Source organism: Octopus sinensis, linkage group LG9, assembly GCF_006345805.1.
Source record: "Octopus sinensis linkage group LG9, ASM634580v1, whole genome shotgun sequence".
Lineage (NCBI taxonomy): Eukaryota > Metazoa > Mollusca > Cephalopoda > Octopoda > Octopodidae > Octopus > Octopus sinensis.
Genome location: NC_043005.1, coordinates 74,669,983 through 74,688,653, shown reverse-complemented (window position 1 = coordinate 74,688,653; position 18,671 = coordinate 74,669,983). Strand labels below are relative to the sequence as shown.

General features: G+C 37.0%; 1 protein-coding gene across 1 annotated transcript in view; it reads left to right on the top strand.

Moving 5' to 3' along the window:
* The first annotated feature begins 350 nt into the window (after positions 1-350).
* Positions 351-18,671, top strand: part of LOC115215825 — a 30,864-nt gene continuing 12,543 nt past the window's right edge. Inside the window, exons 1-2 of the mRNA XM_029785142.2 lie at positions 351-436; positions 11,887-13,280. Coding sequence (XP_029641002.1) covers positions 11,981-13,280 — 1,300 coding nt within the window. The 5' untranslated portion in view covers positions 351-436; positions 11,887-11,980. The remainder of the gene's footprint in view (positions 437-11,886; positions 13,281-18,671) is intronic.

Below are 18,671 nucleotides of genomic sequence, written 5' to 3'. Positions count from 1 at the left end.
GATGAAAGGCAAAGTCGACCTCGGTGGAATTTGAACTCAGAACGTAGCGGCAGAAGAAATATCCGGCTAAGCATTTCGCCCGGCGTCATAATATAACATCAGTCAGGTAATGAAGTCTGTGACATCGACTCTCTCTCTCTCCTTCCCTAGTGCTACTTATAAATACAGAAACAATTATAGGTCAACCAGCTCAATGCGCGCGGTCAAGGAAATGAAAAAGCGATAAAAATACTTAAAAGCTGTTTGTATTAAATAGTAAGAAAAAAAGTGGTGGAAGGGGTGCTATAACAGAAAGAGAGAGGAAGGTGGGACGAATATTATGACACAACTTCCTGTTTGTAATGCATGCTGGAACGGAGCGAAATTCAAATAACATCCGTTTGTGTCTAATGGCTTATTTTACCAGATTAACTCAACTTGCTGGACAAATTTACAGGTATTTATGTATTTATGCGTTAATACTTTTAGAAACTAAATTTATATATGTCCAGAAGATATCGCATATTGTTCTGTCATTGTGTCCTTGTTTTATTTTGTACAAAGGTGAATTACGAAAGCTTGGTTTTTCTTCCTGCTTGTAACTTGTTTATTATTATTAATCCACTAACCTAAGGCGCGCCGGGCGAAATGCTTAGCGGTATTTCGTCCCCTCTGTGTTTAGCCCCTTGTGGGTAATAAAGAAATAGGTATTTCGTCTGTCGTTACGTTCTGAGGTCAAATTCTGCCGAGGTCGACTTTGCCTTTCATCCTTTCGGGGGTCGATAAAGTACCAGTTTCGCTGTAATCGTCTCAATCCGTTTGTCTATCCTTGTTTGTCCCCTCTATGTTTAGCCCCTTGTTGGCAGTAAAGAAATATATTAAGCTAGTAACCTATTCTGCATAAGCCATAATGGCTTGCATATATATATATATATATATATATATATATATATATATATATATATTGAGAAAACGGTAAGATAACAAAAGAAAGAAAGAGACCTCAATATTATGTAAATAGAGGAAATGTATCTATACAATAATATGTTACATTACTCGATAGTCAAGATAAAACTCTGAGTTTCATATGCCGAAGTGGAAATCCACAACACCATCTCTTCGGTTATCTGGCTATATATATATATATATATATATATATATATATACATACATACATACACATACACACGAGTGGAAAACGAAAGAAAATGGCACTCCGACACTATGCAGCTAAGTTAAACTGTTATATGTTAGAAAACTTAAGGTTTCCACATTCATGACATCCGAGCTGTTAGTTGAATGTAAAAACAATTGATAACATCGTTTAGTTTTTAAATTATATTTGTGTGCCTGCAAAATTGTCCTTTAACTGTTGCATTGCAAGTCACTTAAAACTTCAAGTGGGGTTCCACTGATATTGAACGGGACGACGTGTTAGAGTAACATTTTCACCACTAATCACACCATGTACAAACAGTGCTAGCTTCCTTCTAATAAAGAACACACCTGGATTTCACTAATTATTTTAGTGTTGTTAATTTCTAATATGTATCTTGCACACTTAAACGTGATTTCATATTTGGATTTAATTGTATTCTTTTAATTTTTAAACAACGTAATTAGTTTTTTTCTTTTTTATGAAGTTAAACCATGAAATGTTTTTATTCCTCTCGTCGAAATATGATTTTCTGTTATAATTCAGTAACTGAATACCTTTTTTTAATGTGCATGCACGAATGAACGTGTATATTTCCTCTCTGTAGTTATTGGGGTGTATTACAATTTTATAACATATATTATGATAACCCATATATTTACAAACCATTTAATATCTTGCCTACATATTTTCTGTTTAGTGTTCGTAATGAGAAAACAATTTTTGTATAGTGTGTTTTGTTTGAAGGCATGTACACAAACGGCCTCACAGATTTAGGGGCCCAGTGTGTTGATTTGTCCAGAGACCCATGATGTTGCTAATACGGGCTTGTGTATAGTTACGAACGTTTACTTTATATAAATATATTCTATTTACCATTAGATTTCAGTCTTAGCAAAATGTATAAATCTTTTACTTCTCTTGTCCCAACTTACCATTGCTTTTTTTTTTTTGTTTTTCTTCAGATTTTAACCCGATGTAAAAATCATGCTTAACGCATAGGCTTTATAGCTTGCTAGCCAGACATGATGGATAGAACATTCTAAAATTTTTTAAGGAAAAGTTTTACTTTCATTGAATAGGTTTTTTTTTTTTTCACCAAAGTATATTTTGAGTTATCGTGTTTACTGTTATGTCTCATTTTTAGATATTGTTTAGTCCTAGGTGGGTCTTGATTGAACTAATCTATGATCAAATGCTTCCCACCTTTGCTTTATTGTATGTGCATAGTCTACCTACACTATGTTATAGAGTGCTGTCTTAAATCGATTTTAAAGACGCTAGTGTGTGATTTGTGGAGTATTTGGCTGCTATTTCTAGCGAATCAAACGACCATGTAAGGCCTTCTCTCCGTCTTGTAAGTTTATCATGTTTATCAGCGTGGAATCAATCCTGGTTATCATGTCAACAGTATTTCAACGATTCCAGCTGATAAACCGACATCGTATGGAAAGCATTTAGTTTTCCTTATCTATTTGTGTACGGTGATGCTACGGTGACATACGATAGACAGCTGAAAGTATTATGTATGTATGTATGTATGAATGCGTGTATATAAGCGATTAATCTTAACGCCAAAAAACGACACCTGGAATTGTCTGCTATATTTTTATACCAAAGCGAGAAAATAAAGTACTAGTCAAGTACTGGGTCGAAATTGCTGATTAAAGAAGATATTCCGTATTAATTAATGTTAACATCTAGTCAGTATCTCAGCTAAATCGTGCTTAAATCATACGAACTCAAAAAATTTTTTTCATACTACAATGAATTCCTCTGTGTAGAACAAATTCGCAAAAATTTCCCGAAAATTCCAAAAATTAAAAAAAAGTTTCGAGGGGTTGTATGGGGTGCTCTTAAACCAGAATTCCACCCAATGGAAATTTGATACCATTGTTATGCTAATTTTGTTGTGACGTTGAATGTATTTTGCATGCTTGCACGTGGTTAGTACTTTTTTTTTAGCGACGACGAGCAACAGTTTTATGGTTGTGCCGTACCGCTTGGATAACGTTGGTGAAATATGATACTCAGTTTATAACAGATGTCTCAAGTTTTGAATTTTCTGTTGCGGCTCTGTGATTATTATAAACATTTTTTTTTTACCTTTCACTTGCTCGACTTGGGTTCAACGTAAGTAGTGTCTGTGTTTCTTTTCCTTAGAATTAAGATTTTATTTTGTAAAATACCCAACGAATAGTGGAGAAATGAAGCAAGAACTGGATATTGTGGTGAAGCTGGGAAATTGTTAGTTTGTTGAATCTGAGCGTGTGTGTATACATACGAGTAGGTATATATATATATATAAAACTTAGATATGTTTTGACCAAAGATTGGTCCAGGCCATGTCTGACTTAATAACACCACCTGGTAGGATTATCTAAATCCTTTTAAGTCAAGTTTTGATTATGGTCCATGGATCTTTTCGGTTTGAACGGCAGTTTTTAACATAATTTCTAGGTAACTAAAAAATTTTTAATATTTTTTAGTTACCTAGAAATTATGTTGAAAACTGCCGTTCAAACCGAAAAGATCCTGGTCCATTCAGGTAGTGAGTTCTTGTTGAGTGAGTTGTATCCAGGTATGGGTGGCTTATCTGGTATTCCTTGAAGAAACTTCTCCAGACTCTGTTTAAAGGTGATGGGATCCTTTTCCTCTTTAATCAGTTTTGGGACAATGTCAAACAGGGCAGGGCCTGTTGAGGAAAAGAAATTATGTCGCAGTGTACCTATATATTTTTATCTTGAATTGGTCAGGGGACGTATGTCCCGTGGTCCCAGCTTTGGATGAACCTTGAAACTAATGTTCAGGTCATTTGGGCAATGTTGGCGGTATATTCTCCACATCGTACAAATGATGTACTGTTCGCAGCGGCTCTGGAGAGAGTAGAGTTTCAAGGCTTTAAGGCGGTCCCAGTAAGCGAGATCAGTCATGCCTTCAATTCGTTTAGTGAGTACCCTCTGGGGTGATTCAATCCTCGAGATGTTTTGTTTTGTATGGGGAGACCATAAGGGGCAGCAGTATTCAAGGTGTGGCCATAGAAAGGAGAAGAGTGGAATGATGATACCTTGTTCTCTGGACCGGAAGGTTCTTAAGATCCAGGAGCTCATCCTACGAGCTATATCGACCTTATTGTTGATGTGGGCACTCCAACTGAGATTGTTATCAACAATTACATCCAGGTCTCTGATATCATAAATTTGAATTGAGAGCTGGAGTCACAATGAATCTTTCATTAGCTGATTGTGCAACCATGGACACCACCCTTATGGATGCAATGCAGTTACTCTCTTGACAGAATTTGGTGATCCTGACTGTTGATCTTCTAGAATTCCTCTGCATCAATGTAAGAAATACCGTCAGCTCAGTTGAGCTCTTTCGCTACTTCTTCACAATCCACCATGCTTCAATCCCATGATTTTGCTGTGTGACTAAACAGCTACCATCCCTTGCCAAAAGGCAGCCCATAACTATGCAGAGCACACTCATCACTATGTTAGGTATTTTCAATGTAAGAAATACCGTCAGCTCAGTTGAGCTCTTTCGCTACTTCTTCACAATCCACCATGCTTCAATCCCATGATTTTGCTGTGTGACTAAACAGCTACCATCCCTTGCCAAAAGGCAGCCCATAACTATGCAGAGCACACTCATCACTATGTTAGGTATTTTCAATGTAAGAAATACCGTCAGCTCAGTTGAGCTCTTTCGCTACTTCTTCACAATCCACCATGCTTCAATCCCATGATTTTGCTGTGTCCCTGGCAGTGTGACTGAACAGCTACCATCCCTTGCCAAAGGGCAGCCCATAACTATGCAGAGCACACTCATCACTATGTGAGGTATTTTCATACCCTAGTGGGATATCTAAAGATGTTTTAATATCCTTCAACAATTCAAAATTGTTAATTTGAATGGTTTACATGCTTTGAAGACATGAGTGTACTCCAAAAAGATCATATTAAACAGGTTAAAATATTTAGTCTTAAACTAAGGAGAACCAGCTAATGATTCCGTGTTAAGGTTTAGTATGCATGCATCATCATCATTGTTTTAATGTCCACTTTCTCATGCCTGCATGGGTCAGAAGGAATTTTGTTGAGCAGATTTTCTACAGTTGGACATACTTCCTCTCACCAATCCTCTCTTGTTTCCAAGTAAGGTAATATTTCCATATGACTGGACATGTTTTCATGGAAAATTGGATATGAAGGATAAATGCATATGTTGGTGACACTCGTTTACATCAATCATATGATGTCAAAGCAAGTCACAGTAACGTATACTTATACACACACACACACATGATATGATGGGTTTCTTTTAGTTACTATCTACCAGATTCACTCATAAGAGTCTCTCTTTCACACCAATGTCTTTTGGTTAAGAATCTTGATGTTCCCAGGTGACTTTCTCAGTGGATTGCTAGACAAGCCCTCATACCATTGCAGTATGATTTCAAAATCATTCACATTCCTTGGTAAAACCATCAGTCATATTGATGCTCTTAGTAGATTGCAGTATGACTCAGAATTTATTCAATTAAAAGACTACTTAACCCTTTAGCATTCAGATTAGTTCAGTCAGTTCTGATGTTTGTTTATTTCACATTGTTTTGAATTCATCATGCAGCATTTCATAGCTTCAAGATTTTGATGATGCAAAGGTTTGTTTTTAGAGTGACATTGTAGGGTAGGTTTGATAGGCAAGTTTTGGTCAGTTTAATCATAAAACAGAATATTTGGCTAAGATTTGGCCAAGTTAAATGCTAAAGGGTTAAACTAACCACATTGCAAAGAAATTGTACGACCCATAGTCTAAAAGTCTAATGTTGCAGCAGAAAGAATTGAGCAAACAATCAATTCTGCATTATAGAAGCCTGACATTGCCTTTCATCCTTCCGAGGTCGATGAAGTAAGTACCAGTTATGCACTGGGGTCGATATAATCGACTTAATCCCTTTATCTGTCCTTGTTTGTTCCCTCTATGTTTAGCCCCTTTTGGGCGATAAAGAAATAATTTTGAGGGGTTTTTGAACTTTTGCAGTGCATCAAATGCATGCAAGTTATTTCCAACTGAAAAATTACTTGGCAGACAATTAAGAGTAATGGTAAACCCACTCTTTTATGGGGTTGACCAAATAGTACATTACAAGAAATTTACTGTGAATGTAGCATATCTGACTTGTTTTGGAAAGCACTTCCTAGATTAAAACTGAATGCCGAGAAGCTCTACATAAGCTAAACAGATAACTCCTAAATATCGTTCCCCGTGTACATCTGCTCATTGTGATAATGTTATCAGTGGTTTGATATCACCAACTTCTCCATCTCCTGTTGAGTTACTACTTAATCATATGATCTGCTGTAGTAATCTAATGAGTCACTGTTGTTATCAGTTTTCTCAAACTGCTACTAATATTTAAATTTTAATAACCTTCCATATTACTAACACAAGCAAATCTTCTCAGTAACTTAACCCTTTTGTTACCGTATTTATTTAGAGATGCTCTGTGTTTCTTTTGATTAATTTTAGATATAACAAAGAATTTAGTAAAATAACTTAGTTATCATTAAGCTGGTGTTAGGAATACAAATTGTGACTAAGGTTGGTTGAATGATTTTAATTCAGAACTTTTAAAAACAAGGCATTTGTACTACAGAGCCAGAGGCGGTTTCGGACGGGTTGGTATCAAAAGGGTTAATGACTAGGACATTACTACTACACAGGTACTGCTGAATCTCAAATGAAATTTGAAAGTTATAAAGGTATGGTTTATCTTTCATAGTTAAAGTGTTATATTTATAGTATTATTAGCATGTAAATGTATCCGGTCCATATCTGTACATTACATGATCTATTGCTTGTACTTTGGTGGCCATAGTTTTATAGTGTGCCGTTAGGATAATTTTGGTGTCTTATGATATTCAATTATAACTGATGTCTAAAATTTCGGACTTACATAATTTTAAGTATGGTTTATAAATATGAACGACTGAAATACTCTTTTCCAGTTGATCTTGTTTGTAAATTCAAACTTAATAACCCCTTTGTTAATACCTTTAGTGAAATAGTGGGGCTGACAAAGGGAATATTATCACAGAATTCATTTTTTTAAACTACCTCTTTTTCTTCTTTCTATTAATAACTACTTCAACTTGAATCCTTTTTTTTTTACCTGTGATATTTACCTTTGGGCTACTGGATTACACACTTAGGTGAAATGAACTCTAATTCATTACATGTGGAAGACAGTTTTTTGTAAAACTCTTCACCAGCTTTTGTTCCCTTTTAAATCAACCATTTAGGATTATTTTTTTAAAAGCACTAAATAAATAATAACACTATTCCTAATCTTTTATCTCTCTGCCTCAAACACACACACACACACACACACGCACATAGTGAAACTGAGACATTTAAACGGATTAATGTTGTTTGATAAGAGCTTCTGTTGTGCTTCTGAACAAGTTTTGATTAAAACACTTTACATCGTTTAGAGTTTGTTAGTTTTGAAATGACTGGAAGTAATTGTGTCAAGTTCAGGAAGAATTCAGACCTAGGAATTTAGGACTGAAAAGAAATTTGAAGAATAACATTATGAAAGAATAATTTAACTGCTTCTTTAACCCTTTCGTTACCAACCCGGCCAAAACAGGCTCTGCCTCTGTAGTACAAATGTCTTGTTTTCATAAGTTTTGATTTAAAATATGCCACCAAACCTTAGTCGCAATTCATGTTCCTAACACTAGCTTAATGATAACTAAGCTATTTTACTAAATTCTTTGTTATATTTAAAACTATTGAAAGAAACACAGCATCTCAAAATAAATACAGTAACAAAAGGGTTAAGGTTATAATAGTGTATGTGTTAAATCTATAAAAACGTGTTTGATATGAGGTGGTATCAAAAAGTTCCCGGACTAGTTCTGTAGTGTGCCAACAGATGGCAGCACATGGTTGCGTGTGCAGTAAGAGCTAGCAGTGTGCTGAGTGACAACACTATGTTTACTTCGCAAGTTGTGAAATTTGTGTTTTTGTGATCACAGGAACAAATAGCCAATGTGAAATTTTGTGTTAAACTTGGGAAGTCTGCTAGAGACATTGAGCATGCTTCAGCAGGCTTGTGATGACAAGGCAATGGGTCGTGTGGTATGGGCATTTCAAAGATGCCATGAGCATCACTCTTGAAAATGTGGTATTGTGCATCGAGAGTTTGTCCTCCAGGGCCAGACCATCAGTTGAGAGTTGTACTGCGATGTTCTGAAACATTTGAGTGAGGATGTTTGGCAAAAGTGACCGGATCTGTAGAGTGTGAAGAACTGGATTATTCACAACGACAATGCTGCTTTAACATGGTTGTTGGGATCCAGAGCAAATCATAGAAAGTCCTCGACTCACTTATGGAAACTAACTTCCAAGCTGGATTCCAAAAGTGACAGGAACACTGAGGCCAGAAGGTGACTATTTGGAAGGAGATGTTAAAACTTAGGTAAATAAGTTATTTTTTATCAAACATAAGGAGTGGCTGTGTGGTAAGTAGCTTGTTTACCAACCACATGGTTCCAGGTTCAGTCCCACTGCGTGGCGCCTTGGGCAAGTGACCTCTACTATAGCCTTGGGCTGACCAAAACTTTGTGAGTGGATTTGGTAGATGGAAACTGAAAGAAGACCATCGTATATATGTATATATATATGTGTATGTATATGTTTGTGTGTCTGTGTTTGTCCCCCCCCCCCAACATTGCTTGACACCCAATGCTGGTGTGTTTATGTTCCCATAACTTAGCGGTTTGGCAAAAGAGACCTATAGAATAAGTACTAGGCTTACAAAGAATATGTCCTGGGGGCGATTTGCTCAACTATAGGTGGTGCTTCAGCATGGCCACAGTCAAATGACTGAAACAAATAGAGTAAGAGTATAACTAGTATGGGAGCTCTTTGATACCACTTCATATTTATGTAGAGATGTAATGCTTGTTTACTCACATTGTTCTGAATCTATTTTGCATAATCTCATAGCTTTACTATTTCGATGATTGTCTATTTTGAGAATGATATTGTAGGGTAGGTGAGAGAGACTGGATCTGGCTGCTTTGAACACAAAATAGGTAAAATATTTGAGCCTGATATGCCCAGTTTAACCTTTTCATTACCAACCTGGCTGAAACTGGCTCTGTAGTACAAATGTCTTGTTCTCATAAGTTTTGAATTAAAATCTTCCACCAAACCTTAGTCACAATTTATGTTCCTAACACTAGATGAATGATAACTAAGTTATTTTACTAAATTCTTTGTTATATTTAAAGTAATTGAAAGAAACCAAGAGCATCAAAATAAATACAGTAACAAAAGGGTTAAATGGTTAATGCAGTGATTCCCAACGTGGAGCATACACCCTATTAGTGCAGCCTGGGAGAATTGTGGTGAGGTGTAGGATCCAATTTTTATTTTTAATGGGATATGGAATTGTGAGAATCCTTTTTTTTCCCCTCCTGTCAAAATGTTTTGGTACTACAGAGGATGGAATTTTCAACTCAACTAATTGTTACTTACATAAAGCTGATAGGATCGGTAGTTTGTGTTCATCGCAATATTTAATTCTTGATGGCTCAGTCTGTCTAGCTGTAGGTGGATACAACTGGTTGGAATAATTATGTAGATTACATTAAGAAAACTCTTTCTCTTCTACCTTTATGTGTGTATTGCTTGTTTGTGTATATGTGTATATATATGTGTGTGGGTGTGTGTGTATCACCGTGACCGACCGGGTAATCAGATGTTGCTACACATCACTGGTCACAATGCGGTTCGCATTGGTTTAGACTTCAAATGACGACACCCCGCTGGCTAAGTGAGCAGGCCAAGAGCGAGAGAAAGTTGTGGCGAAAGAGTACATCAGGGATTGCCACCACCCCTTACCGGAGCCTCATGGAGCTTTAGGTGTTTTCACTTAATAAACACTCAAAACGCCCAGCTTGGGAATCAAAACCGATCCTACAACCGCGAGTCCTCTGCCCTAACCGCTGGGCCATTGCGCCTCCACATGTGTGTATATACACACACACATGTTAAAATTAACAACAGAGTATAATGAACTTACTGTGCAGAGTGGAAAATTTAATGTTTTGGTTTGAGCCCTTCTGGGAAAAGTTGACAGAGAAATTTAAGAGATGAAAAACCCTGCTGTGTCTCTTCAAATTCTTTTCTGTCAACTTTTCCCTGATGAAGGACTCTGTGTAAAATGTGGGATTACCCCCACTCCACTCTCATATACTCATTTTGTCAGTTTTACTAAATAAGGTAAGTCTTGTCAATGTAGACCAATACCAGTCTCTTTGGAATCTGATTGTGTGTACACTTTGGGCAATTTCTTCTACTATAGCTTCAGGCTGACCAAAAGCCTTGTGAAAGGATTTGGTTGATGGAAACTGTAAGAAGCTTGTCATGATGATCATCACTTAATGTGATGCATATATGTGTGTGTCTGTGTTTGTCCCCAACCAGTGTTAGTTTGTTTACATCCCTGTAACAGCAGTTTAGCGAAAGAAACCGATAAAATAAATACCAAGCTTAAAAAAATAAGTACTGGATTGAATTGATTCGACTAAAAATTCAAGGCAGTGCCCCAGTATGGCCACAGTCTAATGACTGAAACAAGTAAAAGATAAAGTGTGTGGGTGTGTGTGTGTGTGTATATTTGTTCATAGAGTTAATGTGTGTATAATTTATATATCATCTCAACTGGAGATGCTATATTTTCCGGCATTCAAGTTGAAATTTTCAACCAATAAAGGTAGGTCAGCTTCTACACCAAAATGGCTTTGGCGGACCAAAACTTTCATGTAAAATTTAAATGCAGCAAGATTTGGAATGACAGTGAATGTTTACACTACATACTGCATCAATTTATATGCTGGAAAATATGGTCGGTATCATTGTGAGCAGACCTTGTTTAGCTTTGCAAAGGAAGTTGAAACTTGATGCTGCTAGTGTCTGGTTGAAGTAATATAGAAGTAGCCAAACAATTAACTCTACGAATAAGTTATGTAAATCTATCTCTTATAGTACACAGAACACTTTATTGAAAGTGGTTGTCAACACACACACTGCATAATATCCTTTAAAAATAACAGGTTTATTTATGCCTCTTTTCAGTAATTCTTAGTTTTTACTTGAATTATCATCTTCTCGATGCTGGTCTATCTCCACCTTTCCTCTTCATTTCTCAGAGGAATCCCTCTCTTGCATTTCTCTCTGTTCTGTCATTGCCTCTGTCTACACCTCTGCTATCACATTATTTTCTCTAATTTTCTCTCTCTGTTGTCCAGCTTTATTGCCATTCTTTTCACCACTCTTTGTCATAGTCTTGCTCATGCTTTCCTTCTTAATATCTTCCACCCCTTCTTCTGTGTTTGTGTTTATAAATTTAAATATTAGAAAGCCTAGCTGTGAGAGAATATATAACAAATGTGAACACATTTGTCCTATGTTTTTGCTGTCTGGAAAAAAGAGTGCTGGGAGAGTCTCTTGATGGACTGTTTTGTAGTTTGACTGCTTCTTCCTCAATCCTATGCATCAGTTAACATTGTCAGGCTCTTTTTTTTTTCCTCTCTGAATAATGCTTTCTGTTTTTTGTTATATTTTTTGTGTGTAATGTATCATAGTTAGGCTTTGTAGTTGTATTTAAAAATTGTAAATGAGGGAACAAAATGTATTTATATGACTAATAAATCCTTTTTCTATTGCAGGAAATGAACAAAACAGAAAGAATTATTTTCCAGAACATCATCTAAAATATGTAATAACTTGTATTATACACTTGGTTTCTATCACTTTAATGCCATGGAGGAAGTGATTGGAAAATATGACAGCGGCATTGATGCCAGTACTTTAACATATGATATAAGTTCTATGACCCTGAACTCCTTTGATTCAAGTTTTAGTTCGATTGATGTACTGAACAGAGCGCGGATTGATAGTATAGATGATGATCCCAGCATAAAAGATGATTTGAATGAAGCTCAATTTCTTGATACCACCGGCTTATCTCTTGATGACAGCAACTTTCATGAGACACACATTAATTTTTCAGTCACATTAACAAACACACCGATACATAACAAAGAAAACATTTACAATAATCAGCCTGTAACATCAGTGATTGTAGCAGATGTTCAGAACATACAGAGGAGTCTAAATGGAAGAAAACCTCATACCGGTCACAAGAATGAAGTTCCTCAAGCTGACAGGGAACGTAAGGCCAAGGCCAAACCTTTATCTCCAAGTAAAGATATCCAGAATTCATCGTCTAACGCAAATCATGTTTGCAACAGACCAAAGAAAGGTTCTTACAGAAAGCAAAATGCTTGTAATGCTAAGGCATCACCTCCAAAATCACAGAAAATGGCATGTAAAGATTACTGTCAATCTCAATTTAATTCACCCAAAAAATCCAAACAGCTTCCACAAAATAAAACACAGAATAAAAACTTGAAGAATAGCTTCCAAAGTTCAACTGCTTCGAGTAAGTCTAAACCAAACCAAAAATCTGTGAAGTCAAAGATGAACAATGAATGTATAGTTTACTCAAACAGTGAACAAGATGACACTTTGGAAGAGTCAGATACTTCAATCTATGTTACACCATTACAAACCCCTTCTAAACTTCACACAGAAACTTTCAGTCCATGTTCTAGGTTGTCTGATGAAGAGATATTGAATAGCCCTAACATCACTGTCAGGTCTCCATCTCCCTACAAAACGCTAAGTCCAAATATTACAGTTCGATCATATAGGCATACCTGCTCTCCCTTGGTGGCCGCGAGCAGTTCAAGTGATGTAGATGGATCGGAGTATCCGCTTCCCCACCCACACCATTCTAAGACTTATTTTTCACCTATATTAGATGATTCAGCAATAGTTGAGGCTTCCTGTTCTGGAAGAAAATATAGAAGCCCACCCAAATACTTGAATTTAGAGACTTCATTAGAGGCTGACTGTCAAGCAGATGATACTTGTTATAAGAAGGAGACAGTCAGACATTTGTTTGCAGATGCCAAGGAGGCCAAAGATTGGGATTCTATAGCAGTATACGACCACTCACCTCTTGCTAATATGCTTGAGAACCTCTTTGAACATTCTGGTAAGTTTAATCTTCTTTTACTCGTTAGTTTTTACATCCACTTTTTCTATGTTAGCATGGGTACATGAATATATTAATGAGTAGGTCTAAGGTGGCGAACACACAGAATTGTTAACTTAGGGGCATTTCGTCCGTTTTTACATTCTGAGTTCAAATTCTGCTGAGGTTGACTTTGCCTGTCATCCTTTTGGGCTTGATTAAATAAGTGCCAGTTGAGAACAGGGGTTGATGTAATTGACTATCCCACTTCCCCTGAAATTGCTGGCCTTGTGCCAAAATTTGAAACCATTATTAATGAAACTTTGGTTTATAGCTGATTGCCTTAAGTCACTAAAACTTATCTTTCTTTCACGTCTTCAGAAGTACAAAGCTAGGCGATGATTGACAAGTAAATTGATACTTGTAGCCCAGGAATTTTCAGAGATCTGCACACACACACACACACACACAATGTGCACAAGCACACTTAATTGTAACTGTGTGTACATATATATATACACACACACACACACGGTTATATATATATATATATATATATATGTACATACATAATACATGTGCATGTATGTATATATAATGAACATCTTTGGTCACTCTGGTGCTATGGGAGAAGACACCTGAGATGCCAAGCAGTTGGACCGACCTTTTGATCTTGAAACCACATGGTTGGGAAGTGGTGTGTGCATAGACAATTATGCTTGTGTTAACATCTCATTACTGTTTGATCAATATTACAGTAAATGCTACTTTGCTGATATATTCTACTAATCAACAAAATTAGTGTGTTATTGATTTTATAATTATCATTTTAATTTCAACACCACATAAAAAGCACCCAGTACACTCTGTAAAGTGGTTGGCATTAGGAAGGGCATCCAGCCATAGAAACCTTGCCCCGACAGACAATTGTGGTCTGGACAGCTGACCGGCTCCAAATCAAACTGTCCAACCCATGCCAGCAGGGAAAGTGAACGTTAAACAATGATGATGATGTCAGCCATAATGACTCACCATATTACTTAAAGAATTATAGCCGCCATATTGTCATAAGACAAATTCTTGGTTTCACACAAATGGTTGATTTTTACATTGTGTCAGCCTGGTGAAGGCATTGACAGTGTCCAAGACTTTGGAGGTCAATTAACTATTCATGGGTTTTGAGAAGTGAATAAGTTATGTATGAGGGTGTTTAAAGCAATGTCTAGACAGTAACTTCAGTTAGGAATTTAACTCCTACCTCCCACTCTCTCTCTCATGTGTCATCATCATCATCATCATTTTAACATCCAATTTTCAATGCTTGCATGGGTCACATGTAGTTTATTGAGGCAGATTCTCTATGGCTTGATGCTCTCTCTGTCACCAACTCTCGTTTGTTTCTAAGCATACCCAGACATGTTTTTGCAAACTGGAAATGAACAACACTGTTTGTATGAGTGACATTCTTACAACTATCATGTGATGTCAACACACTCACATGCACAATGGTTTTTCAGTTTGTCTACTACAATCACTCACGAATCTTTGGTTGTTCTGGTAGAAGACACTTGCCCAAGGTGCCATGCAGTTGGACTGAAGTTGCAACAGTGTGGTTTTGGATGCAAAACTTCTTAATCACCCACCCACACCTGTCTGTATAAATATATATACTGTCTGGTAATAGAAATAGCATCCATCTGAAGAAAATCTGGCTCACCAAATATTGTCTGTCCCATGCAAGCATGGAAAAGTGAACATTAAAGTGATGATGATGATCAAATTTGATGACTGGCATCCGTGCTAATGGAGTGCTAAGAACACCATCTGAGTGTGATTGTTGCCAGAGCAGCTAACTGACTTCTGTGCCGGTGGCATGTAAAAAGCACCATTTGAGCATGGCTGTTGCCAGTACCACATGACTGGCCCATGTGGTAGTGGCATGTAAAAGCACCCACTACATTCTCAGAGTGGTTGGCATTAGGAAGGGCATTCAGCTGTAGAAGCTCTGCCAGATCAAATTAGTTCACCAGTCCTCAGTCAAATTGTCCAACCCATGCTAGCATGGAAAGTGGACGTTAAATGATGATGATCATCATCATTTAACATTTGCTTTCCATATTGGCTTGCATTGGACAGGTTGTCATAGTTTTAGTCAGTTCTTACAGGTGTTTGTACATTTCATTTTTGCCCTGATTTCTGTGGTTGAATACCCTTCCTATCACTAACCACCTAACCCTTTAGCATTTAAACTGGCCTTATCCAGCCCAAATATCCTACCTGTTTTTTTTGTTTAAACTATCTAAATCTGGTCTGTGATACCTGTCCTACAATGTCATTCTGAAAATAAACAATCAGTCATCAAAATCTCAAAAACAACAGATAAATACACAAGTGATTCAAAACAATTCAAATAAATAAGCATTACATTTGATAGAGTAACTTGAATGCTAAAGGGTTAAAGAGAGTACTGGGTGCATTTTATCATGCCACTAGCATTAGACACATTGTCAAATCCCTGGCAGAACATGTCAGAATACACTTGGTGAACTCTGGAAAGTGGTTGGCAAGTGACCTTTCATTACTGTATTTATTTTGAGAAGCTTTGTGTTTCTTTCAATTACTTTAAATATCACAAAGAATTTAGTAAAATAACATTAAGCTAGTGTTAGGAACATAAATTTTGACTAAGGTTTGGTAGAAGATTTTAATTCAAAACTTATGGAAGCAAGACATTTGTACTCAGAGCCAGAGCCAGTTTCAGCCGGGTTGGTAACGAAAGGGTTAAGAGCTCCCTTTGGTCCTGTCACATTGAGAATATGACAGTTTCTCTAGTGTTAGTGCCATGATAAAATGCATACAGTGTACTTTGTAAAATAGTTGGTAAAAATGGAGAGAAAGAATAGATTTGAGAGGACCTTTTAGTCCTGTTCTGCCAGGGATTTGATAATGTGTACCACTGCTTTGTACACTGTAAGAGTAAAGAGTATAAACTGCTCTAAGGCATAGGGGTTCACTCTAAGCAATGATGTGATTGAGAAGGTGGAGTTGGAGAGAGTGGTGCCAGAAGAACCAGAATGGGTGTAGGTGAAGAGGGCAAGAGTATAATGACAGAAATGGAATGATTGGAGTGAAGGGAAAATGGAGAAATGAGTTATAGCTGAGGTGGACAAAGCTAAGCAGGGCTGGATTAAGCCCCATAGAGGTCCTACATACTTTAAGAATTTTGGTGCTCCCATTTTTATGTAATTCAAAATATAACCAATAATAAACCATAAAATAATTTTTTTATTTCTCAAAATAAAACAAAACTAACTGTAAGATGGAAAATAATGTTTATTTTTGTATATTTCCACTTCATTTATATTTGCAAAGTTTTTCTTCCGTTTTTTTTTTTTTAAAGCAAAGTTTTTGATCAAATCCTCAAAATTAATCTTATGCAACACATCTGCTTCTATACTTAGTAGAGATAAAACATCCTGAATATTATTTTATTAAGTTCAAGGTGATTTCTTTTGTACTGTAAACCATTTACCATTTCTGTGGTGCCTTGCTTTCCTTGATGCTCCAAGCATGTGCTTACTTTGTTTAATGGTTAATCCAACACTGAAGCTAAGCATTAAGTGATGGATGATAATAGCAATGGCTCAGCAGGGAGAGAGATGGGAAGAGGCTTGCAGTGTAGAATGGCTGGCAGTTGAGTACAAACAAGTTTGATATAACCTGTTTTTATGAAGGTCTAGTGATGAGTGACAAAGGAATTGAATGCTTCTAGATCCTGTACTATATGTTATTGAGTGGATCAGGCAATAGGGAAATAATTGATGGAAAGAGATGAGAGAATGCAGAGGAAGCAGCTAGTATAGACTTGGCAGGATATGAATGGACGGATGGACACAGACATTCACTCAGAAACGCACACACCGAACTATAGCTCCCAGTCTCTCTTACTATCCACATTTTCACATGTCTCACTGTATTTGCATGTGGTCAGGTCCTCTGCAATACAGCATATCACCAATCAGGACTATTTTTTATTATCTTGCAAGATGCAACACCCACACACAGCTTCTTTTAGCCTCTGTCTACCAAATCCATTCAAAAAGTTTTGGTTGGCTTGGGGGTGGGGGGTGGAACTTGCCCAAGATATCATGCATAATGGACAAACAACACAATGTTAGATCATTACATTTCTCCATGTCAACGAAAGCCAAGTACAGAGGTTTATTGTTGGCTAGGCATTTCTCCAGAAATGTAGCATCAGTGGTGCTTCTCCTTGGCACAAAACCAAATTGCATCTCATCTAAACTAACTCTCCCCCTAATTAGTTGGGCTATGACCCTCACTGTGACTTTCATCACCTGAGCCAACAACTTGATAACCTCTGTAATTATTCGTATCTGATGCATCACCTTTACCTTTGTAGCAGTTGACTATGGTGCTGCTATACCAGTCATTGGGTATGACTCCTTCATGTATCACCTGGTTTACTATACGGGTGACTAGACTATAGCCTACACCGCCAGATATTATATATATATATATATATATATATATATATATACACGCATGCACGCACACACACACATACACTTGAAAGACCCCTTTCGGTCGTGAATGACCATGGGGTTGCACCTAGAAAGTTGCCCTTCAAGGCACACATCTGGACAAGGTTGTTTATGGAAGACCAAGAGTTGCTCTTACATACCAGCCTCCCCTCTCCATGCCACCAATGTCATTCAAAAGAAAGGCAAACACCAATACAACTTGGCACAATTTCTACAGCTGAGTGAACTGGAGCAACATGAAATAAAGTGTCTTGCTCAAGAACACAACACACAGCCTGGTCTACGAATTGACCTCACTACCTCATGATTGTGAGCCTGACACTCTAACCACTGAGCTATGTGCATTCCTTTTTGATAAACTTCCTTAGTATCCTTTCTACCAAATTTCATTAACAAGACTTTTATTGAAGACAAAGTACATGTGTGGCTGTGTGATAAGAAATTGCTTCTCAGTCATATGGTTCCAGGTTCAGTCTGATCGTGTGGCACCTTGAGCAACTGTCTTTTAGTATAGCCTTGGACTGAGCAAATCTTTGTGAATTTGAAAAAGGTCATAACAGGTATACAGAAGCTGAAAGAAGCACATCTGTGTCTGTGTCCTACCACTTAATGAATTGGTGTTGGTGTGTTTACGTTCTGTAATTTACAAGTTCAGCAAAAGAGACTGATTAAGTACCAGGTTTAAAAAAAATAAAAACTCATGCAAGCATAGAGAAATGGACTTTAAAACAGTGATGATTGTTCCCTGCCCCAGCTCTGAATCTTTAGAGAAAACTGCTATAGGCATTAACGAACCAGGGATGATAATGGTGAATTAACCCTTTAGCATTCAGATTAGTCTGTCAAT